At 35.5% G+C, this 27,697-nt stretch overlaps 1 protein-coding gene across 2 annotated transcripts in view; it reads right to left on the bottom strand.

The window, feature by feature from the left end:
• POF1B (POF1B actin binding protein) overlaps positions 1–27,697 on the bottom strand; it is a 122,964-nt gene that overhangs the window by 78,649 nt on the left and 16,618 nt on the right. For both annotated transcript variants that reach the window (XM_023202355.1, XM_023202354.1), the window contains exons 4-6: positions 20,406–20,486; positions 12,219–12,320; positions 7,244–7,426 (exon numbers count right to left, since the gene is read on the bottom strand). In XM_023202355.1, coding sequence (XP_023058123.1) covers positions 7,244–7,426; positions 12,219–12,320; positions 20,406–20,486 — 366 coding nt within the window. The remainder of the gene's footprint in view (positions 1–7,243; positions 7,427–12,218; positions 12,321–20,405; positions 20,487–27,697) is intronic.

Genomic DNA, 27,697 nt, shown 5'->3' with positions numbered 1-27,697 from the left:
ATAACATTTGTAACAGTTTCAATTATTCTTTCTCATGAGAAAATAAAATGTATGACATTTTCTTGTACTACAAAGTGAGTATCAAGAATTTACAAACCTTTTTCTCATAAACAATGGGAATTCTGCAACAAGGGCTCTAATGGGAGCTACAGATCAAATGCTAAGAGTTCCAAGAAGAAAATCTAACTTTCAGCTGTATGAGAGAGGTTGTATGAAGAAAGAATCATCAAACTATGACAACTGATTAGGTGTGGAGTAGCAAAGCAGAGAGAACAGTAAAAAATGATGTTAAATACTAAGACAAGTAAATAACCATCAGATCTCATGAGACTGACTCACTATCACAAGACCACCATGAGAAAGACCTGCCCCCATGATACAGTTACCTCCTACCTGGTCCTTCCCACAACACATGAGCATTCAAGATGAGATTTTGTTGGGTACACAGCCCAACCGTATCAGGAGCCAAGAATGAGTCCTTGGAGAAGAGGTCCTGATGAAGGAAGGAAGAAGTGCCTGAGAAGAAGTCATAGAAGCAGCAGTACAGTATAATGGAAAGAAATATATCAAGAATAGAACAGATAAGCAGTACTAAATGCAGTAGAACTGAAACAAAATTAGAGTCAAGAAAAGTAAGTGGGATTTGGCAACTTGGAGGTCAATAAAATCACTTTCAGGAACATAGTGAAGCTAGAATCTGGTTTGCAGTGTTGAGGAATGTGTGAATAGTGAGAAAATGGCATCTGAGAGTATGTCTCCCTCCTTTGGAAATTTTTCAGATGAAGGGAACAAAAGAGATGAGATTATAAGTCAATAGAATTGTAGGGTCACAAAGGGAGTCCCCTGATCACAAAGTTAGAGTCTTAATTCTTGAAGATCAAAAGAATCAGAAGTTTGCTGATGGTATAGAAAAATTTTTCAGTAAAGTGGAGCATTGAAGGAATTCATGTGGTGAACCAAAATTGTGGTCCCTGGACCAGTAAAATAGCATTAGGATAACCAGGGAACTTGAAAATGCAGATTTTCACGCCCCAGCAATCTCTCCTTAAATAATTCTTCCAACTGATTCTGGTGCACACTAAAGTTTGAGTTCCACCACCTATTGTTAGTAGAAGGCAAGGCTACCTGCAGAGAGGGAGACAGCAGCAGTGAGATTTGGAGTATGAGCAGGGTGGGAAAGATAAGAATTAGACATTGAAGACTGGTAATGACTTGATTAGAAACTATTAAAAAGGCTGTTTAACAATAGTGGTCCAGAAAGACCGAGACAATCTGTATAGACTAAATTGGTTTAGTCTGAAGACTTTCTCTAGGATACAAAGAAGTCAAAATCTAGGGGCACAGAAGGTGGATGGCAGTCTCTACAAAGCAAAGGATCAGCAAAGTGATGACAGTAAAAGGAGAAGGGCTTCTAGCAAGATCATTGCTGAACTGGTTGACAATGGAAACCACTGTGGCTTAGAATTGAGGGCTGGAGAGTTTGGTGAAGGTGACGTTAAACAGAAATGAGAGAGTAAGAGATAAAATAAGAATGTGATGGCAAGAGAAAGAGACATTCAGAATCCTAGGTTAAACAGTTTCAAGTGAAGATATAAATTCAAAGACTGGCCAAAGGCTATATGAACTAAAGACGTAGAAATGAAGAAATTGAGAGTGAGGAAGAACCATGAAGACAGTGTGGGAAAGGGTACTGATGTGGGTGGTGAAATTCTTATAGATGATTCTAGATTCAGTAGGAAGTGGAGTGAAGATTGTAAATTGGCTGATGAAACTGTTAAGAGAGTGACCAAGGCCGGGCGTGGTGGCTCAAGTGTGTAATCCCAGCACTTTGGGAAGCCGAGACGGGCGGATCATGAGGTCAGGAGATCGAGACCATCCTGGCTAACATGGTGAAACCCCATCTCTACTAAAAAATACAAAAAACTAGCCGGGCGAGATGGCGGGCGCCTGTAGTCCCAGCTACTCGGGAGGCTGAGGCAGGAGAATGGCATGAACCCGGGAGGCGGAGCTTGCAGTGAGCCGAGATGGCGCCACTGCACTCCAGCCTGGGCGACAGAGCGAGACTCCGTCTCAAAAAAAAAAAAAAAAAAAAAGAGAGAGTGACCAAAATGTCAGTAGAGAGTGATAATTCAAACCAAGGTGGGTGGTGTATATGGATTACAGAGTTTCAAGGAGAGTAGAAGGTTAGTAAGGGATAATTGATCAATAGGAACCACAGCATTTGTGTATTGAGAAAAGAATTAACAATAGATACACAAAAAAACAAGCAAATGAAATAAATTAGAGAATTATTAACACCAGCAAAAAGTTGTGCTAATAAAAGAAGCAAAATAATACACAATTTGGTTCAGCAGTAAATGATATTTTATAGCAATAATAATATAAACGCTGAACACTGATTTACCAAAAATAAATGGAGATTTAACTATATTGGGATGATGGAAGGGATGAAAACAGTTGGATGAGAGATTAATAGAATTAAACCTTCGTGTGTCAGAATTATTAATAGATAATATATACCACTGGTAAATCAAGACATAGCAGCATTAAGTATATGCATACTGTAAGTTTATGCATACTAAAAATACATGCATATCATTTAGCTTTATATATAGCAATTTAGCTAAATGCAAGTAAATATCACAAAACAAAGCTAACAATTGAAAATGGTTGCCTCTGGGGATCAGCTCTGGGTGGTGAAGAGGGTAGGGACAGGGAATTGCTGTTTGTTATATGCCTTTTACTACTATTTGGCCTTTTAAACTACGCATATATATTACTTTAACTAAAAAAACTGATTTCTAAAACAGCAAATAAGTAACAATGTGTTAAAAATAAAGTTGAGTTTGCCGTAAAACAGTAGTTCAAAAAGGTTTCACAGCAAGAGGTTGCAGAGGTTGCAGAAGACAGATAAGGTAGTGTTGGGAAAAAGATAGGCCCCAAATGGACACTAATTAAATTTGTGGAAGCAACAGCAGGGAATAGAAGTTTACATAAAAGGCACTCATTTTCAGTAATGGGGTTGAAGAGGGCAATAAATATGGAGAGGAACTTGAGCCACCTGTTAATGAGTGAGGAGATAGACAGAACTGCTGAGTTTATTGAACTAACCAGCCCTGAAATTCTATCATTGGTAAATGACATGTTAAAATAAACATTATAGCGAGCTTCCCAGAGACGTGCCAGAAAAAGCACCTGACACTAAGATATGATGTTTTTGTCAATTCATTAAAGGCATCACATCACAAATTGGAGTATTTTTCATTGGCAATAGCACAATCCAGGTGATCAGGACTGTTCCCTTTACATCTTCCCATGACTACAAAAGAATTCCCTGAATCCTCAAGCCAAGTGGAAGAGAGTTGTACACACACTATATACACTTATTTGAATATTTCTTACAAACGCCACCTATATGACAACTTGTAAAATGAGTTCAGCTGAGCTTTTCCCTGTCATCAACAGGTGTAAAATTATCTGTTCCTTGCTAATGACAGGAAAATGATCACAGTATGTTATCCTTAATTTCTTCAGGAAAGTATACGTGACTTGTAATATTTTGAATTTGAAATCAGAAAGGTGATATTACTAGGGAGGACCATGGAAAATGTACATAAATTAATTTTATAGAATTTTTAAAGCCACATTTTTAGATATCTGATTTTGAAAAATATTTTTAATGCCTTTCACTTTGGGGAAAGTACTTTAAAGATGATCTAATTTCATCTAAAAATAGTCTTACAATGAAACTAATTTCTTATATTGGTGATTTGAAACATTTGCGACCCAGAGTTGTGGAAGAAGATCAATAATCAAAGATTAATTTCAGCATCTGCTATGTACTTGACACTAAGATAGATGCTTTACATATTTTATCTCATTTAATCCTTTTGTAGGATATATTGTACATTAAAGTATGATTCTTCCCCTTTTAGAGATGTAGAAACTGAGGTTCAGTCCAGCTAAGTCTATTGCTGAAGGTCATACAGCTCAGCAAGGTCAGGTTTTATAAATTCAGATAATTAAATTGAATGCCTGTGTTCTATTCCTCTTTACCATGCTCCTTCCAAACTACAATTTAACTCTAAACACAAACTGTGAAAATGGGGAAAATGGGTCCTACTTTAGTTTTAAAACAGCCTAACCTATATCTGCGTATTACTCTTTAAAGATACTCTTCCACCCACATATCACGACGGGGGACATGTAAACACCAAGGAGCCTAGATGGGAGAATTCCCTCCTTTGTCCATGGGATCTGCACAAGCAGGTTACCCTGTCATCACTCTGAGCAGGAACGGACCCAATCCAATGTAATCGATACAAGTGAAATTACTAACTCTAAGCTTCCAACAGACTAGTGCTTCCAAGGGCCTATTCTATTTTCAGCAGCACTTCAACTTCATCCTTATAAAATATTGAAAAAACTGGGGGTTGGGGGCTGTGGAGGGATAGCATTAGGAGAAATACCTAACGTAGATGACAGGTTGATGGGTGCAGCAAACCACCATGGCACATTTATACCTATGTAAACAAATCTGCACGCTCTGTACATGTATCCAAGAACTTAAAGTACAATGAAAAAAGAGATTATCTAAAATGGAAAAAAGCAGAATTTAATAAAAATAAAGAAAAAAATCCTCCAGCCTTTACAAAAGCTACATAGAAATCTCAAACTACAGTATGAATAATAAAAAGTGATATATTAGTTACCCAATTCTGCCCCTTTACTGAGTAGACAACATATAGTCTCGTCAAATGTATTATTAGATGTACTAAGCTGGGAAAAGAATATCATAACATTACTGTTGCCACTGGACAAACTCTTAATCCTGTCATATAGTTCCCGTCTCTGATAATTGTCCCTCCTATCATTTCTATTGTCATTATTCTACTTTGTTTTACACCTAGACTATTGAAATAGCTTCTAATAATATTTTCTTTGCAAAGTTTTCCCCACTGATTTTTTTCAAGTTGTAGACTTTGTGGTTTATAAAAAATTTCCAGCACATATTTTTATTTAGTATTTTATGGATGAGGATGTTGCTGAGAGATTTTGTATTACTAAGAACATATAGCTTGAGAGGAACAGAGTTAGGACAAGAACTCAGGTCTCCATACCCTGAAAGTAGTCTGCTTTCTATCACCAATACCTTCCCTGTGTCAGACTCTTCTTAACCAAGTACTTTCTTTATGTTTATGCTATTGCTCAAGGACTCTCCACATAAATGACCCAAATTCAAGGAGGAACTATCAATGGGCTCTGGAGTCAGCCTACATATGTATAAATCTTGGCTCTACCGCATGCTAGCTGTGTAAGCCTTTGCACATATTTTAAACTCTTTGAAACTCGGTTACCTTATATGAGCAATAAGGACAACAATAGCACCTTCCTAATCTGATCGTTGTAAGAAGAAAATTAATATGCTAGCCATAGTATCTATTAGTATTCTCCTACTCAGCAACCTTCACTCATCCTCCATTCCCTACTAAAGAAAGCCCAAAGTTTTAAAATTAACACTTGAGAATCTCATGACCTGGCCTTAATGCATCATATTAACACTACACCGTAATACTCCTTGTCACATGTCTTTCATGCCATAAAAATAAAACCCCTAACTTTTTCTGAAACCCAGAATTTACTTTCCCAAATCTGTAACTTTGTGTATGTGATTCCCTCTTCTAGGATATTATTTCCATGCAATATCACAATACCATATATGGAAATTCTGCCCATCTTTCAAAGCCCAGGTAAATTACTTCCTCCTCAACACAGCCTTCCTCGATCTCTCAGCTAAAATTAATTTCTTCACTCTTTTGTTCCCAAAGTGTGTTGCTTCTTCCTCTTTTATGACTGAAAACGCTTTGGTTTGTATTACGCTTTTATATGTGTCTGCCACTTTCCCCTATTAGAGGAAACTAAGGCAAAGCAAAGTTAAGGCTTAGGCTGAACTGTATAAAATTGTTGCTATTATGCCAGTTTCAACCTACAAAAATGACAATTTCAAATGATCTAATCTAATAAAATGGTTGTCTTATGGTTGTATCTAATTCACTTAAGGTAAATACTCAATACCTTCTGGATTATATTCTATGAGTTATCCTAGAGGCCAATGTTTCTATGCAGATATACAGAAGAAAGACATTTTTAGACTTTTTTTTTAAATTAGAAAACTTTAAAAAATGTAGAGACAAGGGTCTCACTATGTTGACCACGCTTGTCTTGAACTGCTGGCTTCAAGAGATACTCCAACCTTGGCATACCAAAGTCCTGGGAATGCAGATGTGAGTCACTGAACCTGGCTCTAGGCTTTTCTTAGATTGACAAAACATGGATTTTAAATCTTTTGTAGTTCTTTTTGACTAATGTGGTCAGAATGTATATTTCAAAATTTCAGTTCTTAGAAATAATCTCATGCATATTTAATATACAACAAATTCTTATGTGGGCTGGCTCCTTCTTTATTTTTTCTTATTTTCTTTTGTCTCTTAGTAAGAGGTGCCTATGAAAGAGGTCAATGGGAGATCTAGAAAAATACAAGTGATGGTTGATTCCCTATTGTTCTAGTTATTAATGTTAGTTTTACCAAGATACAAGAAAATATTTTTCCTTCAACACTTGTATAGCAGATGTTTACAAGATTCCAAAGTCTTCATAACATAAATTACCAAGAATTGTATTATATGAGATTTCTCCTTAGCAACTAAGTTCTAGTTTCTATTTTGTCAATGTGATACATAATAAAATCTATACATATTTTGACTTGATTCTCAAGTCAAATAATATATTCTCAAAGAAAACATACAGAAAGTATGTATATATTCTCAAAGAAGACATACAGGAAGTAAATACCAGTTTGTGAAATGTGACCATTGAAATCATCTTAGATAATATAACTTCCAATTTATTGTGCATTTAAATATGATACCTCATGAAAATATTTAACATTGCGCAACTATTGGGCCCATTTTAGAACTGAAGATCCGCTACAAATTAGGTATTCATTAACCAGTTCATAACTAACCTCATAGATTTAATGTCTTAATGGACCTGAATTGTTTTGTCTTCTGAGAGAAGATGGGAAGATTTGTTCTAAAAATGCTATGACAAGGCACAAATACCAGTGGTATAACTTCTCAGTATTTTGATGAAAATTTAATAGGAGCAGGTACCTGCACAGTGGTACGAGAAGAGTTCAAGAACGTTATTTCTGTTTGTTAAGGAATCACCTGATTGGTCTTACCTGCTCACAAATCTGGCTTGATCCACTATGGCACAGTTCATTTCCAATATGTGTAGAAATTGGATCATTTCCTGTGATGGCTTGGATTTGCTGGCTAGAATCAGGTTGTTGCCAGTGTGCAGAGTGGATGACCTGGGGCTGGTGGACAATGTGATGATGGCAATGAGCCTGAGGATGGCACTCCTAAGACATATATGCATGCCAAAAACAGCCACTTAGGATAAACATTACTAATCAAGAAAAACAACTGAAACCATTTTTTTTAAAACTTAATGTTTTCTTTCACTACAATTCAAACCCTAGGATTTATAGTTTTAACTAGTGATAATTTTTCATTTTTTTCATTGGGAAAATTTGTATTGAATTCTGCTTTTACTTGATCAGGTTGTCGTGACCACCCAAATACTTATCTAGATTGGCCAAGGCATTGCATGTTCTAATTAAATTAATATTCTAGCTATACTTAACACTAAAATCATAATGAATATTAATATTAGTATTACTTTGATGATTCAGTAGGCACTTCAGAATCTAATTACATAAAACACGATAATACTGAAGATATAGATAAATTTAAAATGAAAAAATAATATAGTATAGTGATTATCAATGTCAGGAAGCATATTAGAGTCACAGTGGGTGGGGAGCAAAGTTCTTATCCTTGTGAAACTTAAGGATAAATTTCTTAAAAAGATAAAAAAATCCAGCCACTGAAACTTCAGACCTAGAAAACATGGATTCTAACTCTGATTTTATCACTAACTCTGATCTTGAGAAACTGTGTATGCAACCTTTATGAGCCTCCATTTTCCCATTTATAAAAGTGAAGATGGTACATATTCCATTGGGGTGCTATGAGGAGTAAATAAACTAATGTCTATAGGTTGATTACTACAAAGTAGGTGAGTAACAAACATTATTATTATGATTGCATCATCATAATTTTCATAATCATCAACTTTATCATTTACCCTACTAATTTTTCAGATGGAAAAAAAACTCTGAGATCTAGAAAAGTAAGAGAATTTGCTCATAATAACACAATTAATTAATGGCAAACTTGGGACTGGAACTCATGATTTCCAGCTTAGACTTCTTTTAGGATATTAGACTGAATTTGCACTGACCCCAAGATATTCTGGAATTTGTTGTTTTTAAACTGAATCGTTGTTATCTGCTTATTTGTCATGGCTTTTTTTCTGGTAAGTATAGAGCACAGACTAAGAAAAGATATCTAGTTATTTTAGTTTGGGGGATTTCAGGCATACTTGAATTTGCTTTCTTATCTTGTGATTATTCTACTTCGATAAGAGACTATCTGCAAGCCTGTTTTCAAAAGAATCGTACTGTATTTTGAATCACAGTGTTATATGTATGCACATACAATTAATTTTGAAAGTATAAATGCAATGCACTATATCCTTTTGACTATGGAAAGTTGACCTATATTAATACAGCAAAACACTCCATATTTTAAATTTTTATATGAAACAATTTTCAAGCTATATTAAATGAAAAAAAAAACAAAGTGCAAAAGAATGAAATAGTATACTCTTTCTGCTGTAACATTTTTTAAAAGTGACATATACATTTACAAACATATATAACTGCTTTGAAATGCATAGACCAAAAGAGTTTTAAGAGTAGCTGCTTCTGGGAGGAGAAACTGGGGACAAAAGTGTCCGGATAAAGAGATTTATTTGTCACCATATATCTTTCAATGCTCTTTTTATGTCTCTCAATGTTTTTTATACTTTAAAATTTTTCCATGTATAAAAATTACCTTTTCATGTATACAAAAAATATTTTGAAAAAATGAAATATATATAACAAACACATTTTACAAATAGAAGTTGCCTTGGTAAATATAAAGATAATAAAGGTCATAGAATAAGTTCATGGTATCATTTTCTCTAGACTCTTTTCAAATATTACACACTTTGTACATATACTAGCACTAAAATCTTTACAGTGTAGGAATTTTTGGGGTGAATGTATGTTACATTATTATTATCTTTTATGTTACAAAATATCTTCATATATTGGAATGAGGTAAAATTACACTGATAGTCTGAGATGACTATCACTCATTGGAGAGCCTGTAGGCTATTGAAATAGAACCTCTCCTGAAGGAATAAAACAAAACAGTATGTTCCTCACAAAGCAAGTTAGGAAACTCTTGGAAAGCACACATCACTAGAGGGCAATAAAGAAAACAAAACCTGTTTCTTAAAAATCTTCCTGGCTGGGCACGGTGTCTCATGCCTATAATCCCAGCACTTTGTGAGGCCAAGGCGGGTGGATCACGAGGTCAAGAGATTGAGACCATCCTGGCTAACATGGTGAAATCCTATCTCTACTAAAAAATACCAAAAATTAGCCGGGCGTGGTGGCGGGCGCCTGCAGTCCCAGCTACTCAGGAAGCTGAGGCAGGAGAACGGCATGAACCCAGGAGGCGGAGGTTGCAGTAGTCAAGATCCCGCCACTGCACTCCAGCCTGGGGGACAGAGTGAGACTCCGTCTAAAAAAAAAAAAAAAACAAAAACTCCTTTGTTAGTGTATCAGTTGTCTCTTGAATAGAACACTGACATTCCCGTCATCTGTGGTGCCTTGCAGTTTACCTGAGCCCATTTGGCCTATGAACCATTTGCTGGTACCACTGAGGTCTTAGCAGGTTTTCAGTTTTTAATTCTTACACCTGACTAGTAAAGTTCTTTTTCTAAAGCAAAATGTTCATATATTCATCATATTTTTAAAATACATAATAAGCTGAATTTTTAAAGTCCAAAAAAAATCAAACATTTCTGATTTGTCATATTGTTTTTCCTTTTTGATAGAGTAAAAAGAATTATGATGAGTACAAATCATATGAATTGGATAGTTATCTTGCACCTGGCACCACTTTACCACCCTTCCACTACAAAGATCTCTTTTTTCTTGAACAGTTCTCATCTCCTAAGAGCTAGTCCTATTTGATTTGGTCACATGTGACGGTAAACAGGTTCATCCAGACTTCGGCTTTACTCAGATTGTCCTAGTTTATCTCCATCACTGAGGGAACTACTAGGACAAAGCAATTGAAGTTTGCTCTATCTGCATGGTTCCTTTTACATTGGGTAGCTTTCATGGCAGTTCCCAAACTGTTTAAGTAATTAATAAGAAAAAGTGGGCATAAACAAGTAAATACTCAAGTTAACTGTAAATAGCTGCAGTATTCTCTTAAAGGAGCTAGTCTTTAGTTGTTCCAGCTGCACAGCAACAATGTACAAGATATTCAATCTTTTACTCTAGAGTCCAATAATTAGAAATACTATTTGTTCTCTTGAAAATAAGAAGCCAGAAACAGCATGAAATGATTTGCCTCTAACATTCCTTACTATTTAAAACGTGTCAAACTTATTTTCTGTAGCCCAGGTGGATAAAGGACAGATGTTATAATTTGATTTGTTATAAAGGAAAACGCTCCTTGAAAAATAGGTACATTTCATGAAATTTTTTCTACTTGGTATCATAAGGTCCAGAAATATTCCGCTGTTCCTCTGTAAGGTATGTGTTCAATACAGATCATAGCAAACCCTTCAGACTGTATCTAGCTTTCCAAGCAAACCAAAATGTTAAAGATTTGCATGTTTATGATTCTGAAAGTTTGCTTCATTTTAACTGAACACAAATAAGTAATAACGTATTAGTTCCTATGAATCTGGTATGTCCACAAGTGCTCATAAAAATAAAATGAGTTCTTATGCCAAAAAGTTCAAAAAGGAAAAGATACAATTTTTTTAGTCAGTTTGATTTGCATATAAAAAATGATATTGTTATCAAAACTGATTTTATAGTATTTTAACTGCCTATTATGGGTCGAACTGTACCCTCCCACAGCCAAGATATGCTGAAGTCCTAACTCCAGTAACTCAGAATGTGACTCTATTTAGAGACAGAGTCTTTATAGAGATAATCAAGTCATTAGGATGGCCCTAATACAATATGACTGGTGTCCTTATAAAAATGCAAATTTGGACACAGAAACAAACATGCATAGACGGAAGATGATGTGAAGACACGCAGGAAAGTTTCCATAGGAAGACAAAGTACTGCAGTGATGCATCTACAAGCCAAGGAATGTCTGAGGCTACCAAAAGCAAGGAGACAGGAATGGAAGAGTTCCTTCTCTGGCAGCTTCAGAGAGAACATAGCCCTGCCAACACAGTAAGTTCAGACTTCTGGCCTCCAGAACTGTGAGACAATAAATTTCTGTTGTTTTAAACCACACAGTTTGTGGTACTTTGTTGCAGCAGCCCTGAGAAACTACACTGCCCTAGTTCAAGAATGTCCAACAGACAAGTCCTGGACATTGGATTGGACATGCTTGTATGAACTGAGAAGAGAAATATGAAACCTCAGTTCGTTATAGTAACAACTCTGCATGAAGGACTTGTGGCTCTAGATGCCATGGAATTACTGTGGCCTTGCTGCAGTTTTATACTTGGTCTGTCGATTTGAGTGTAACAGAATTTTTTAAATGTACTAGAAGCTTTAGTTTTCTAGATCTTTTACAGTATATGGTATTTCACATATCTGTTCCTATGTATTGTTCATTTAAAATTCATTCTATATTAAAAGAATTAGAACAAAATTATGTTTTAAATTATGATTTTTGTTGGACCAGTTTAAAGGAAAACATACAAGGCATTGGGATATCTATATTAAGTTCAGATTCTGCCATTAATTTTCTATGTGACTTCACATATCCTGGTTTCAATTTTCTTTCAGTAAAAAGAGGACAATAATACTTCACATGAAAATTGGATATGAAAGTATTAAGGATACTATGAAGGGTTCTAGATATCATAGCATATTATAAGTCATGGTGGTCTTGCCTTGCACTTCACAGTTGAATGTCACTTGAGCTCTATTAAAATACTCACAATTCAAAATTATACACTTAAAAACAAGTTTTAAAACAAACATTACTTACCTGATCAGTATTTAGCTTCTCCACTTTTCTTATTGTTTTTTCATAAATAACGTTGTTTCCTGGGAAGAAATGGCTTCCTCTTAGGAATTGAGACAGTGGTTCCTAAAATGATAGTAAATTATATGTTTTGTTTTGAAAGTTGTCTTTTCAGAGTAACGTTAAATTAGGCAAATATCCAGTGTCTAATAGGCTCCGAGGTAGTGGCCGTCCTTAGGAAGAGAGTGGAATGACATCCCAATAATGTTGGTAGATGCAAGGAAATAATAATAAAGGTAGTTCCCTTTATCAAAAAGAACAATCTGGATTTCTCCTAGTACATTTTACTAGTCCTAATAACGTCTTTTGTGGAGATTGGTGGAGAGTGGAAAAGATAATTTTCTCTCTGTTCCTAAGGCAAGATATAATGAGTTTCCTTTGAGGTACGCAAGCATGAGGTCAATCTCATTTAAATTGGGTTCACTGGAAGATTTCTTTCTATGCAAAAATTGTTGGAGAAATGCAAAATAAACATATTTCAGCATGACTAGGCCACAAAGTAGGTAGAAATATATTAAAGATTTTTTTCTGCAACTCAATTGGGTGCCCTTGAAATGTACAATTCTTAATTGTGATCATAATCAAGGCTAAGACTCTCAGAACAACATATGTTTTGAATATTAAGAGCAGAGTAGAGGCTTTAAGAGCCACTTTATCTCCATATATTCAACTAAATTGCTGTAAGATTAGCTGAGTGCCTAGAATACGTCAGCCAATGAAATATAGGCTGGTGACATGTCCAAAATCTGAAAGAAATTGGGGAAGAGCTAATAAGAATCACACTAGGAGTCTAAAATAAATGTCATATGCACCATATTCTTTTCCCTTCCTTTAGTTTTCATTTGAAGTCTACTTGTGTAGGGAGATCTGGGGTTGTTTTGTTTGTTGTTTTTCTATGAAACATAATTTGCATTCATTTATTTTGTGATATAGGGGAATACTATAGAAGACCACATAGGCAAGCCTGTTACTGATTAATGTATTTACGAACATTTCAAAATCAACAAAACGTACTAGGATTTTTGTAGTCTGCTATTGCAAATACTCATAGAGCAGCTGGACCAAAACACTGATTGTTTAAAAGGCAAGATGCTGTTGAATCAAAAGTTACATACTTACTGTATTTAAGTTTGAGCAAAAGGTGTTTTAACCAACTGTTCCTTGGGGACTTTGGTAAAACAAATATATAAGTGACCAAATCTGACTAGGTGATGAAGTGTTAAATCTAAAGCTGGATATATTTAGAAAGATTTTCCTAGAAGCTATTTTGTGTGTGTTTGGTTTTTTTTGTAAAAGAGCCCCTATGGTAGTTATGTGCAATCATGAAACATATGCTTAAGTGCTTGCTATGCACAGTGTACTTTGCTACATGCTTTGAGGCATAAAAATATAAGTCTGACTTTTTTATTACCAGGAGCATTTATTATTGATCAGTACTCATCAAACTATGGTAGATAGCCTATTTTTATTCTGTCCTCAAGCTAAGAATGGAAGTTAGATTTTAAAGGACTATAAATAAAAAACAAAGGCCAAGGCACTATGTGGCCAGCAAAACCTAAAATATTTGTTATCTGTTTCTTTACAGAAAAAATATGCCAATCCCTGATCTAGATAATATATGAACACAAACATATATGCAAGGTAGAAAGAGACAGATGCCCTTACATGTACAGAGAAAGAACTTACGGGATGGAGTTCAGAGGAAAAAAACTGAGTTCCATCTGATGGTGCTCTAGTAGGGTACCTGGATTGGTGGCATTTGAAAGAAGATTAAAGTGGTCTTTGAATATGAGAAAACGAAAGAAAATGGTATTCCAAGTGAAGGAAACAAAACAATTAAAGTCACCAAGTTTGGAAAAGTGTAAGATATGTTTAGGACACACTTAGCAGATAGGGCTTGGTTCTTCAAGTGGTGAGAAGTCTTTATGTGCTTTTAAACAGGGGTATGAGGTGAAGTTTACTTCAGGGAGATTAATTAGAGGAAGAGTACAGATGAGGAGACTGGTAAGATTATCCCAATAATCAAAGATGGTACTGTTCTGAGATCTTGAACCTGAGGAGTCTACTACGTGGTACCAAAAATGAAAATGTTGAGGCATTTTATGTGCTCCTAATAAGAATCTAGGTCTGACTATGTTTTTATTCCCCAGAACACTTAGCAAACTACATAGTGCATAGTAATCCCTTTAACATGTGGCAAATGATTGCAAATAGCTCCCAAAGAGACCCTTTTACAAAAAAATGTCTGGATAGCCACTCAGATATAGATGTTTAACACATAGGTGAAAACGCAGGTCTGGAACTAAGTGGGGAGTGGAAAGCTACAGATCTATTATATATATCAAGATCACCTGCTCACTAGTGCTAGATTAAGCCAGGCAATTGCTGAATAGTCAAATGAAGAGCAAATATAGAACTAGACATGTCTCAAGAGGTCTTAGAAGAGAAAATATTGTAATTTAAGGGAAGAGTCATTTTCAAGAAGCAGTAGGAAGTCAAAGGTAAAAATGTTTCAAAGTGGCCAACAGATGAGAATTATAAAGTGGATTGGATTTGGATTACTACAAATCCATTGGGTTTGACTACTAAAATCAGTGGAAGAAAGTATAATGGGAGAGAAATCATGGAGTCATAAAACCTATATCTCAGTTCTTCCTTCTCCTATGTGCTGCAGAAAATCATGTAGGCCATTAACCTAATCAGAGGCTCAGTTTTCTTAGCATAGGGAGGGTAATGCAGAATATTAATACCATGTGTTTTAAAGTACCCTTAATCTATAATTTTAATGTACAAATTACATTTGTTTTAAATAATATTGTAATATAATATTTAAAATCCATACTGTGTTTTAAATAATATTGATAATTCCCTTATAACTTTTCTATAAAAACACACACAAGTTGGCTTACTGAGGGCAGGGACTTTGACTGTCTTGAGTACCACATAGTGAGTGAATAGATGACTGAGTGAGAAGGAATGATATGAACCTTCATCTTAGGAATGTAACCATCCTCTAAGAGAGGGAAAACAAATTTAGCAAAAGCATGAATTTTTTTTTTCTGTGAAATGAAGTTCACTATAAACGATGAACAATCTTTTTTTTTTTTACAAGACAAAAGATGGCCTAGGCACAAACAATGTTTATTCTGTCTCGAATATTTTGGTCATATTACTTGAATGACTTACTGAAAAAAAAACACCTCCAAATTTAGGGGACTATTATTTTCCCCAAATCTGTAAGAAAGTAAATCAAAAATTGATATAAATAAACAATTCTGTGAAAGTAAGTCAACAAAATAAATTTAATCAGAAGTTTTAGATTTCTCAACAAATGAACTGCTAGACAACTCTACTATTTTGGCACCTTCTTTTTCTCAACCTGTCCATTTGAATTGGTGCCAGATCCACCCTAAAAATTAATAGGTGTTTTCAAAGTGGCAGATCTTATCATTTTAATTGTAACAGCTAGAACTTCTGGCAGTAATTCTCACATCTAACAAAATATATAATCCTAACATCTACTTTACTGTTCCCAGGCCCCAAAACCTTGGTGGAAAATTAAAAAAAAAAAAAAGATTTGCTGATTTGGCTCATTACAATTTGAAGATATCCAACTTCAAGTAGACCCTCCAACCTTTGTGGTTATATTTGTATTCATCAAATTCTTTATAACGTTGATAATATTTTCATTTTCCTCAACTCCTGTGCTTATACTCCGTCTTTCTCCTCCTATTTACAGTGAAAACCAAGATAATCTATCTAATTAGATCTCTCTATTTTCCTGCACATCTCAAAAATCTCTCTTTTCTGCTCCTTCCATCCACTTAAGGAAAAAGATGCATTCTCTCTCTCTGTCTCTTTTTTCCTGAAGTCATTTCTCCAACTGTACCTGGAATCCCATTCCTTCTTATGTCTTCCAGAATATTATCCCATTTGTCTACTTTTTCTGTTGCATCTTTAGCCTTTCTTATTACTGTTAATGGTCAAACTCTATTTCTCGAACCTCATCTTCTTAGGCCTTTTGGTCATTTGAGATGGTTGAGCACCCCATATTTGCATTTGCTTCAGTTATGGTGTGTTCACATCTCTTGCTGAAAACCCCTCTGTCTGTGAAAGTGGCTCCTTCCTTCTGTTCACTTAAAGTAGACATTTCTCAAAGTTCTGACCCAATCTTCTCCATTACCTCTTAGTGATCTCACTCATTCCCATAGCTTCAACGATACCTTTAAGAGGAATGATTCCCACATCTCTGTCAAATGTGACCTTTGAGTTGTTTTTTAACTGCCTGTTAGGTGTCTTTCTGTTTCTATGCACCTAAAATGCTACTGGTTCAAATAAAACTCAAAATTTCACCCTTTTCTAAATCTACTTCTCCTCCCACTCACATTTCAATCACTTTAAGTGGGTCACCTTACTCTCAGTGTCTCAAGCTAAAAAGCTTAGGGTCATATTGACTTTTCTCCGTATCCAATAAGTCATCGAATCTTGTTAAAGCTACCATCTAAAATAGCTGTCAGAAAAGATATAGAGTGATGAATTAGCATCAGAAGACCTGAGCAAGTTACACTTATTCAAACTTTCATTTCCTTAGTAGTAAAACAATACTAACAACAAGATTAATCATACTAATACCTTAAATACCATAATAAATCCTTCCCTGATTTCCCCCAAACAAATGTATTATCTCCGACATCTGAACTCCAATAATAATTTATCTGTAGTCCTTTCATGGTATCTATCCTACATCTCATCATGTATTCTACATAGCTATTTGTGGACCTGTCTTATTTCTTTCCCTGATAAGAGCTGTATGCTCCTTTAATTTGGGAAACATGTCTTATTTCCCTTTCTGTTGAGAGACTGTATAGTGTCTTCCCCATAGCAGGAGCTTCACCACTGGAAAATTAATGAAATTGATTAGTATTAATTGGATTATATCCACTAATGGAACAAATGTATTTCCTTCATTTCTGGATCAGATGTTAACCAGAATGCATAAATCCTTAGATTAAATGATGACAAATGGAGATCAGGAACAACAAAAAATAAGAAGACTCAACAGAGATAGAAAAAATCATAATGCAACATGTGGATTGAGATTATTTTAATTACAGGAAAAATAAATAAAGATTAGACAAGCTGGGAGGTGAAAGAGGATGAAATTGCTGTTTAGAAGGCTCAGCTTATTATAAATATTGTAATTAAACTAGAATCTTCTCCTGAGGGAATTTAAAAGAGCAAACAAAAGAAGAATCTACTTAGATAAATAAAATGAGGGATATAGCTAAACAGGATTTTCAAGCTAGTTTGTAAAACAAGTTAGATTACTTTTCATTTACAAAGCATCGTGAAACTTGAAATTTGCTTCATTCCTCAATAATGGAAAGATTTAAATGATTTAAAATGACCATTTTCTTCAACTGTCTGCTGGGACTTTGTCCTGAGAGAAAAATCGATATGAGTGTGTTCAACTACAAGTTGAACAAGTTTGTAGTTGAACACAGTCATGTTGATGAGATCTTACAGGGTAGGCTCAGTTTTTCCAATATGTTACGTATTTGCATATATACTTCTAATTTATCTGTTCTTGTAACTACATGTGGGTAAGGGCGTGCATAAGTAAGTATTAGATCCTAATTCACCTCCATCATCAATTGTCTTTCATTTGCAAATGTTTCACTCCCACCTCTCTATTGTTCAATTTCAGTTCCAATTTTGCTCCTTTGTAATTGAATGGTTTTGCACTAGCTAGGAACTTAAGTTGAAGAAGGTTGGGACCTTGTTTTGTTTACTGCTGTATCCTCCAGTTCTTAGGGCAATTTCTGGAATGCAATAGGCAATCAATAAATATTTATTGAGTAAATGACTGAATTTCTCTCTGCTTCCATTTTTTTTTTCACCTTTTTAGGATTAACCAGGATATAATATTGAAATTGCCCAGCACGGAGTATATACCCAATAGTTATTAATTCTTTTTTTTCCCTATTAACTAAAGAATAAGGATTCGTCCAAAGTCATGTAAGAGTTGCTGGCAAAGTGGATTGGAATCCAAATGATTGGACATTTTAAATCTCTCTGGATATATCCTAGGCAAGCACAGCAATTCTCACACTATGAAAATAACGGGTATCTAGAACTAACTCTGAAAGCCAGGAGTATCAATTGCAATATGCATCCAAGTATGCATATCCCCCAGATTATGTGTAAAAAGAAAGAAAAAGAGAGAGGGAAAGGAAGAAGAGGAATGTGTAAAGTGACTGGCCAAGTAACAGAAAGAGATACACTATCCTCTCCCAGGCCCTTTCCATCTGCCCCTCCCTGCCTCTCCCTCCCTCCCTCCATCATTTTCAGATTTATTGCATAAATATTTGATTCTGCAAAAGGAGGAACAGGCAACTGATTTAGCTGTAATAACATGCCCTTTCAATATTTACATGGATGTATGAAAACTCAAGCAAATGTCCAAAACAATCACTCCTCAACTCAGAGCCTTGTAGGTTCATACCGACACACATGCACAACTAGCAGCCTGCCTAGCTAAGGAACCATGAGAAGATTACTTTTAATAAATAAGTAAGTGAAGAAGAAAGGGTTTAGATATTAGTAGAAGCTTAGTACATCTTCCCCACTCACTTAGAATAGTAGGAAGCAGGACCCTAATCTAACCCTTTCCTTTCTACAGCTGAAGTAAATAGTTTATTTTGTCTTTTTTTTTTTTTTTTTTTTTTTTTAGCATTTGAAGTAATACAACATTTATTCCTGATTAAAACAAGACAAAACAAAATGAAATTTTAGGTAAACTAGAAATAGAAAATGTCATTAACCAGGCAAAGGGCATGCACGAAAAACACTACAGTTGATATCATACTAAATGATTTTCTGCTGTACAAGAACCTTCTCATTTCCAGATCAATTTCTTTTTTTTTTTTTTTTATTATACTTTAAGTTCTAGGGTACATGTGCATAATGTGCAGTTTGTTATATATGTATACTTGTGCCATGTTGGTGTGCTGCACCCATCAACTCGTCAGCACCCATCAATTCGTCATTTATATTAGGTATAACTCCCAATCCAATCCCTCCCCACCCACCATGATAGGCCCCGATGTGTGATGTTCCCCTTCCCAAGTCCAAGTGATCTCATTGTTCAGTTCCCACCTATGAGTGAGAACATGCGGTGTTTGGTTGTCTGTTCTTGTGATAGTTTGCTAAGAATGATGGTTTCCAGCTGCATCCATGTCCCTACAAAGGACGCAAACTCATCTTTTTTTATGGCTGCATAGTATTCCATGGTGTATATGTGCCACATTTTCTTAATCCAGTCTGTCACTGATGGACATTTGGCTTGATTCCAAGTCTTTGTTATTGTGAATTTTGTCTTATAAGGGAAGGGCAGGATGGCTTCACATCATGGCAGAAAAATAAAGAGCAAACCAAAGAATTGTTGTAGTCCTCTCTGGATCATACTGTTGCCAATTGTGAATCCGATGTCCTTACAACCTCCTAGAGCCTCCTGTTGCAGCTAAAAAAGGGGTATGTGTGCATGAATGTAAATGCATGTGTTGAGGATGGCTTATTATAGTGGAATCTCAGTTTGTGAAATGTAAGGATTTATATCTCAGTAAACAATAATAATGTAATTTTCTAAAAAACTCATTGCTGGGCACAAAAGTTCACACACCACAGGCAATAAAGGCATAGGGGCACTATTTAACTTTTGACCTTTAATTTTCGTCTTCCTAGTCCATATCTCCATGGCAAAGGTAAATAGCCTGAAAACTCCAACTCCCAGTGTAGCAATTGACAGAGCTTTTATGTGAAGCCTGTAAAAGAACTTTGTCCCTTTTTTCTTTCGTTCAAAGTGCATAAAAGTCTTTTGTAGCATAAGGGTGGGGCTATAGAAGAGGAAAATGTTTACAACCCAAGAATTTCCAACCTGCTTGGAAGTATTGCATCTCTGAGTCAGAATATATAGACGCCTGGTTGTCTGGCATTAAAGATGACATTTATTGATACTGATAATCAGCAATTTATTTTGTAACTGTAAGAAAGTCCAACAATTTGATCTTAAGGATCTGGTAACTGACTAAGCCTTTTGTTTAAGCAATTAACTTCTGAAGAATTATATGCTGGGAAAAGTTTGTGTCTTACCTGTTCAGGATTTTGTACTACATATTTCCTAATAGTGGTCTGTGGATACGTAGTAACTTTCACTGTTGGAGAATGAAGTTCCTGTAAAGAAAAGATAAAAGCTGGATATAATCATAGCTATTTAATTACCTTGGAGCTATCAATAACAATAGGGAACAATTTCCAGTGTGATATTTTTAGTAATTTGCATGAATGATGATGTATGATTTAGTTAATTTTAATTTCAGAAACATGTATAAAAGCATGTGTTATGTGCCCAGCATTTTACTGGGTACTTGTATTATACTCATTTCATGGCATTTCATCCACATTCCAAACTATATTTGACAAGCATTTTAAAATGCTTGTTTCATTATAAATGATTACAAGAAAATAATACCTCAATAGTGATGAATTAAGCCTCTGGTTTGGAAAAGACATCTTATCTTTAAAAAAAATGAAAAGAGACACAAAGAGAAAAACGTGTATGTGTGTGTAGTTAAACATATAAATCTTTAGTGTGCTGGAAAGAGAGGACCATAGATATCATTGTAAAATGTTGATGGGAAAAGAGTTTTTTTAGGGGGTTCATGTAGATTTATTTATTTGTAACTTTTATTATAGGTTCAGAAGGACATATGCAGGTTTGTTATATAGGTAAATTCATGACACAGGGGTTTGTTGTACAGATTATTTCATCACCCAGGGACTAAGCCTAGTACCCAGTAGTTATTTTTACTAATCCTCTCCCTCCTCCCACCCTCCATCCTCAAGTGTGGGCCAATGTATATTGTTCCCCTTTTTGTGTCCAGGATTTCTTGTTATTTAGCTCCCACTTACAAGTGAGAATATGCGGTATTTGGTTTTCTGTTCCTGTGTAAGTTTGCTGTTTAATGGCCTACAGCTCCATCCATGTTCCCACAAAAGACATGATCTCATTCTATTTTATGGCTGCCTACTATTCCATATCACATTTTCTTTATCCAATCTGTCATTAATGGGCATAGTGATTTCATATCTTTGCCTTTGTGAACAATGCTGCAATGAACATTCATGTACATGTGTTTTTATGGTAGAATGATTTATATTCCTTAGGATATATACCCAGTAATGGGATTGCTGAGTTGTATACCCAGTAAGGGGATTTCTGGTAAAAGGGTAGCTCTATTTTTGGTCCTTTGAGGAATTGCCACACTAATTTACACTCCCACCAACAATGTATAAGCTTTCCCTTTTCTCCACAGTCTCACCAGCATCTGTTAGGTTTTATTTTCTTCTGACTTTTTAATAATAGTCATTCTGACTGTTATGAGATGGAATCTCATTGTGGTTTTGACTTGCATTTCTCTAATGATCAATAATATTGAGCTTCTTTTCATATGCTTGTTGGTTACATGTATGGCTTCTTTTGAGAAGTGTCTGTTCATGTCCTTTGCCCACTTTTTAATTGGGTTGTTTGTTTTTCTCTTGTAAATTTGTTCAAGTTCCTTATAGATGCTGGATATTAGACTTGTCAAATGTGTAGTTGACAAATATTTTATCCCATTCCATAGGTTGTCCTTTCACTCTATTGATAGTTTCCTTTAATGTGCAGAAGCTCTTTAGTTAAATTAGATTCTGTTTGTCAGTTTTACTTTTATTGGGATTGCTTTTGACATTTTGTTTCTATGTCCAGAATGGTATTGCTTAGGTTGTCTTCCAGGATTTTTAGAGTTTGGGGTTTTGCATTTAAGACTGTAATCAATCAATCTTGAGTTGATTTTTGTATATGGTGTAAGGAAGGGGTCCAGTTTCAATCTTCTGCATATAGCTAGCCAGTTATCCCAGCTCCATTTATTGAATAGGGAATCCATTGCTTGTTTTTGACGGCTTGGTCAAAAATCTGATAGTTGTTAAGGTGTGCGGCTTCATTTCTGCACTCTCTATTCTGTTCCATTGGTCTATGTGTCTGTTCTTGTACCGGTACCATGCTGTTTTGGTTACTGTAGCCCTGCAGTAGTTTGAAGTTGGGTAGCGTGATGTCTCCAGCTTTGTTCTTTTTGCTTAGGATTGCCTTGGCTATTTGGGCTCTTTTTCTCATTCCATATGAATTTTAAAATAGTTTTATTTCTAGTTCTGTGAAGAATGTCCTTGGTAGTTTAATAGGAATAGCATTGAATCTATAAATTACTTTGGGCAGCATGATCATTTTAACAATATTGATTCTTCGTATCCATGAGCATGGAATGTTTCTCCATGTTTGTGTCATCTCTGATTTCTTTGAGCAGTGTTTTGCAGCTCTCATTGTAGAGATCTTTCACCTCACTAGTTAGCTGTATTCCTAGGTATTTCATGTGTGTGTGTGTGTGTGTATGTGTGTGTGTGTGGCAATTGTGAAAGGGATTGCATTTCTGATTTTGCTCTCGGCATAATTGTTGTCCATGTATAAGAATGTTAGTGATTTTGCACATTGATTTGGTATCCTGAAATTTGACTGAAGTTGTTGATCAGCTTAAGGTAGTTTTTGGCTAAGACTATGGGGGTTTCTAGATATAGAATCATGTCAACTGCAAACAGGGATAGTTTGACTTCCTCTCTTTCTATTTTAATGTTCTTCATTTCTCTCTCTTACCTGTTTGCTCTGACCAGTACTCCCAACACTATGTTGAATAGGAGTGGGGAGAGGGGGCATCCTTGTCTTGTGCAGGGTTTCAAGGGGAATGCTTCCAGCTTTTTCCCTTTCACTATGGTGTTGGTTGTAGGTTTGTCATATATGGCTCTTATTATTTTAAAGTATGTTCCTTCAATACCTAGTTTATTGAGACTTTTTAACGTGAAGCAATGTTAAATTTTATCAAAAGCCTTTCTGCATTTATTGAGATAATCATGTGGTTTTGTCTATAGTTCTGCTTATGTGATGCATTGCATTTATTGATTTGTGAATGCTGAGCCAGTGTTGCATCCCAGAAGTGAAACCTATCTGATGGTGGTGGATTGGCTTTTTGATGTGCTGCTGGATTAAGTTTGCAAGCATTTGGTGGAGGATTTTTGCATCGATGCTCATCAGGGATATTGGCCTGAAGTTTCTCTTTTTTTTTTTGTTGTGTCTCTGCCAGGTTTTGGTATCAAGGTGATGCTGGCCTCATAGAATGATTTGGGGAGGAATCCCACCTCTTCATTTTTTTTTTTTTTTTTTTTGTAGTACTTTCAATATGAATGGTACCAACTCTTCTTTGTACATCTGGTAGAATTTGGCTGTGAATCCATCTGGTCTTGGGCTTTTTGTTGTTGTTGTTGTTAGGTTATTTATTACTGATTCAATTTTGGAGCTCATTATTGGTCTGCTCAGAGATTCAATTTTTTCCTGATTCCGTCTTGGGAGGAAAAATGTGTCCAGGAATTCATTCATCTCTACTAGGTTTTTCAGTTTATATGCATAGAGGTGTTTGTAGCAGTTTCTAATGGTTATTTTTATTTCTGTGAGATCAGTGATAACATCCCCTTTGTCATTTCTAAGTGTGTTTATTTGGATCTTCTCTCTCTTCTTCTTTATCAGTCTAACCAGTAGCATATGTGCCTTATTAATTTTTTGAGAAAACGAACTCCTGGATTTGTTGATCTTTTGAATGTTTTTTTTGTGTCTCAATTTCCTTTAGTTCAGCAATGATTTTGGTTATTTCTTGTCTTCTGCTAGCTTTGGGGTTGGTTTGCTCTTCATTTTCTAATTCTTACTGTTGTGATGTTAGGTTGTTAATTTGAGATCTTTCTAACTTCTGGTTGTGGGTGTTTAATGCTATAAATTTTCCTCTTAACACTGCCTTAGCTGCGTACCAGAGATTCTGGCATGTTGTATCTTTGTTCTCACTAGTTTCAAAGAACTTCTTGATTTCTGCCTTAATGTCATTATTTGCCCAAAAGTCACTCAAGAGCATGTTGTTTAATTTCCAACGTAAATGCATGATTTTGAGGGATTTTTAAAAATTTGACTTCTATTTTTATTGTGCTTTGGTCCAAGAAGGTGTTTGGTGTGATTTCAGTTCTTTTGCATTTCCTGAGGATTGTTTTATATCTGATTGTTTGGTGGATTTTAGAGCATGTGCTATGTGATGATGAGAAGAATGTATAGTATGTTGTTTTGGGTAGGAGAAGTTCCATAGAGGTCTATCTGATTTATTTGGTCAAATCTTGAGTTCAGGACCTGAGTATCTTTGTTAAGTTTCTGCCTTGATGAGCTGTCTAATACTTTTAGTGGAGTGTTGATGTCTCCCACTGTTATTGCATGGAAGTCTACATCTCCTTGTAGGTCTCTAAGAACTTGCTTTATGAATCTTGGTACTCCTGTGATGGGTGCATATATATTTAGGATAGTTAAGTCTTCCTGTTAAATTGAAATATTTACCATTAGGTAATGCCTTTCTTTGTCTTTTTTTTTTTTTTTTAATCTTTCTTAAAGTCTGTTTTGTCTGAAATTAGTATTGCAACCCATGCTTTTTTCTTTTTTTAATTTTCTTGGTAGATTTTTCTCCATCCCTTTATTTTTAGCCTACGGGTGTCATTGTATGTGAGATGGGTCTCTTGAAGACAGCATTTTTTGGGGGGAGTCTAGATTCTTCATCCAGCTTGCCATTCTGTGCCTTTTAACCGGGGCGTTTAGCCCATTTATATTCAAGGTTGGTATTGAAGTGTGTGCATTTGATTCTGTTATTATTTTGTTAACTGGTTATTGTGCTGGCTTGTTTGTGTGGCTGCTTTATAATGTAACTGATCTGTGCACTTAAGTGTGTTTTTCTATTGACTGGTAATGATCTTTACTTTCCATGTTTAGTGTGCCTTTCAAGATCTCTTGTAAGGCAGGTCTGATGGTAACAAACTCCCTTATCATTTGCTTATCTGAAAATAATCTTATTTATCCTTTGCTTAAGAAGCTTAGTTTGACTAGATATGAAATCCTTGTTTGATGATTTTTTTCTTTAATAGTATTGAATACAGGCCTCTAATCTCTCCTGGCTTGAGGGTTTCTGCTGAAAAGTCCACTGTTAGCCTGATGGGTTTTCCTTTGTAAGTGACCTGCCCTTTCTCTCTAGCTGCCATTAACATTCTTTGTTTCATTTCAACCTTGAAAAATCTGCTGATTATGTCTCTTGAAGATTATCTTCTTGTGTAGAACCTTGCATGGTTCTCTGTATTTTCTAAATTTGACTGTTGGCCTCTCTAGCAAGGCTAGGGAAGTTTTCATGGACTATATCCTAAAATGTTTTTCCAAGGTTTTGCTTTCTCCCTGTCCCTTTCAGAGTTGCCAATAATTCATAGATTTAGCTTGTTTACATAATCCCATATTCCTCAGAGATTTTGTTCATTCTTTTTAATTCTTTTTTTCTTTATTTTTGTCTGACTGTCTTATTTCAAAGAGCCAGTCTTCACGTTCTGAGATTCTTTCCTTGGCTTGATGTATTCTTCTTTTAATACTTGTGATTGCATTGTGAAATTCTTCTAGTGTGTTTTTTCAGCTCTATCAGATCAGTTAGGTTCTTTTTTTACTAGCTATTCCATGTGTCGGCTCTTGTATCATTTTATTGTGATTATTAGTTTTCTCAGATTGGGTTTTGCCATTCTCCTAAATCTCAATGATCTTTATTTCTATCCATATTCTGAATTCTGTTTCTGTTATTTCAGCCAGTACAGCCTGGTTAAGAACTTTTGTTGGAGAACAAGTGCGATCATTTGGAGGACATAAGCCGCTCTGTCCTTTTGAGTTGCCAGTGTTCTTGCATTGGTTCTTTCTTATCTCCATGTGTGGGTGTTCCTTTAATTGCAGTGTAGGTTGAACACAGTCAATAGACTTCTTTTTTGGATGTTTTCACAGGGCTGAGATTTTGTGCAGGGTCTACATAGCTGACTTCTTGTCTTTGGTTTCACAGGGAGTTATGTTAGTGAGGTATTGTTGTTGAAGCTTTGGGCTGTGATGCAATATGTGGCGCTTAGGCATAGCAGTCTGTTGGTAGGCTCTTGCGCAGTCCCATTGCTCCTCTGTTATTTCTTCACAGTTGCAGCTATGCTCCCTCTCAATGCCCTGAAAGTGTGGGCTCCTCTTCCACTTGAGTGCTGGCTGTAAATTGTGGCTTGGCACTCAAGGGATGGCCATTACAGCTCTATGGTGATATCAGTGTTTGTTTTCTCCTCAACTTGGAGACAGCAGAGAGGACCTTAGCAGTGGTTGTGGTCAAAGGTCTTTTACTTGTCTCCCGGGGGCTCCACCCAGGGAAATACAGGTCAGCAATCACTCAGTGCTGTCAGCCCGGGATGGAGGCTCTGTGTTGTAGGCCTAAGCCGGGGGTTCCCTGCCTGATAATGAGCAGGCAAGGGGTTCCATGGCAGGGAAAAGAGTTAATATCATCCATATAAAGAGAGTTCTCATATATCAATGAGAACAAAATCACACTTATAGAAAAATGAGCAAATGACATGAATGGTTATAAAAAATCTGTGCAGGGTCTAAATTTATAAAAAATAAAAGCAAATGGTTAATAAACTTAACAAAAAGTGTTCAGCCAAGCTAGGAATCAAACATAGCAGAAGAATGCCATTTTTTTACTGGAAATTTTTAAAAATAAGAATGCTGATGAAGGTTCAACAGGGCAGGTATTCTCTTTTGGAGAAGGGAAAGATTGAATAATCATCCATGGATTGGAATATGTAGCCATTAAATAATGATCTTGAATAATACAAATTTATAATAAAAGATCATAATATCATACAAATGAGAAAATGAGGATATAAAACTGTATATATGGTATAAACTCAATTTTGTATTTGAATGGAAGAAAACACAACAAAATATAAAGAGTAGTAATCTCCAGGTGGGGGAAGGAATCATGAGAGATTTTTGTTTTTGCTTCTTTATATTCTTTAACAGTTCTAAAATTTTCTACAACAAACACATATTTTCATTATCAGAAATAATATGTATAGTAAACCCAATTTGAAAGCCCTTAATTATGAAAAATGAAATAGTCAATACAATTTTTTGACTGGATTTGAGTGTAGTCAACACCCCTGTGATTTAAGTGAACTTACTTTTTGAGGCAATCTCACTTTGGTGGTCCTATAGGGCTACATTTCTAAGTCAGTTATAACCTTTATCCCACTGTCCAGTGGTTTGTTATGTATGTGGCCCATGCTAGTCTGTGAGCTCCTTGAAAATAGTGATTGTGTCTAATTTATCTTGGTGCAATATGTGGCACATACTTGGTGTTCAGCAAATGTAAGCTGAGTAAGTGCATTACTCTAATTGACCTAACTCTAATCTAGACCAAACTGAGAAGTGGTAGGGAAAT

Source organism: Piliocolobus tephrosceles, chromosome 12 (assembly GCF_002776525.5).
Source record: "Piliocolobus tephrosceles isolate RC106 chromosome 12, ASM277652v3, whole genome shotgun sequence".
NCBI lineage: Eukaryota > Metazoa > Chordata > Mammalia > Primates > Cercopithecidae > Piliocolobus > Piliocolobus tephrosceles.
The sequence above is the reverse complement of the archived record's forward strand: the minus strand, read 5'-3'. Positions and strand labels throughout refer to the sequence as shown.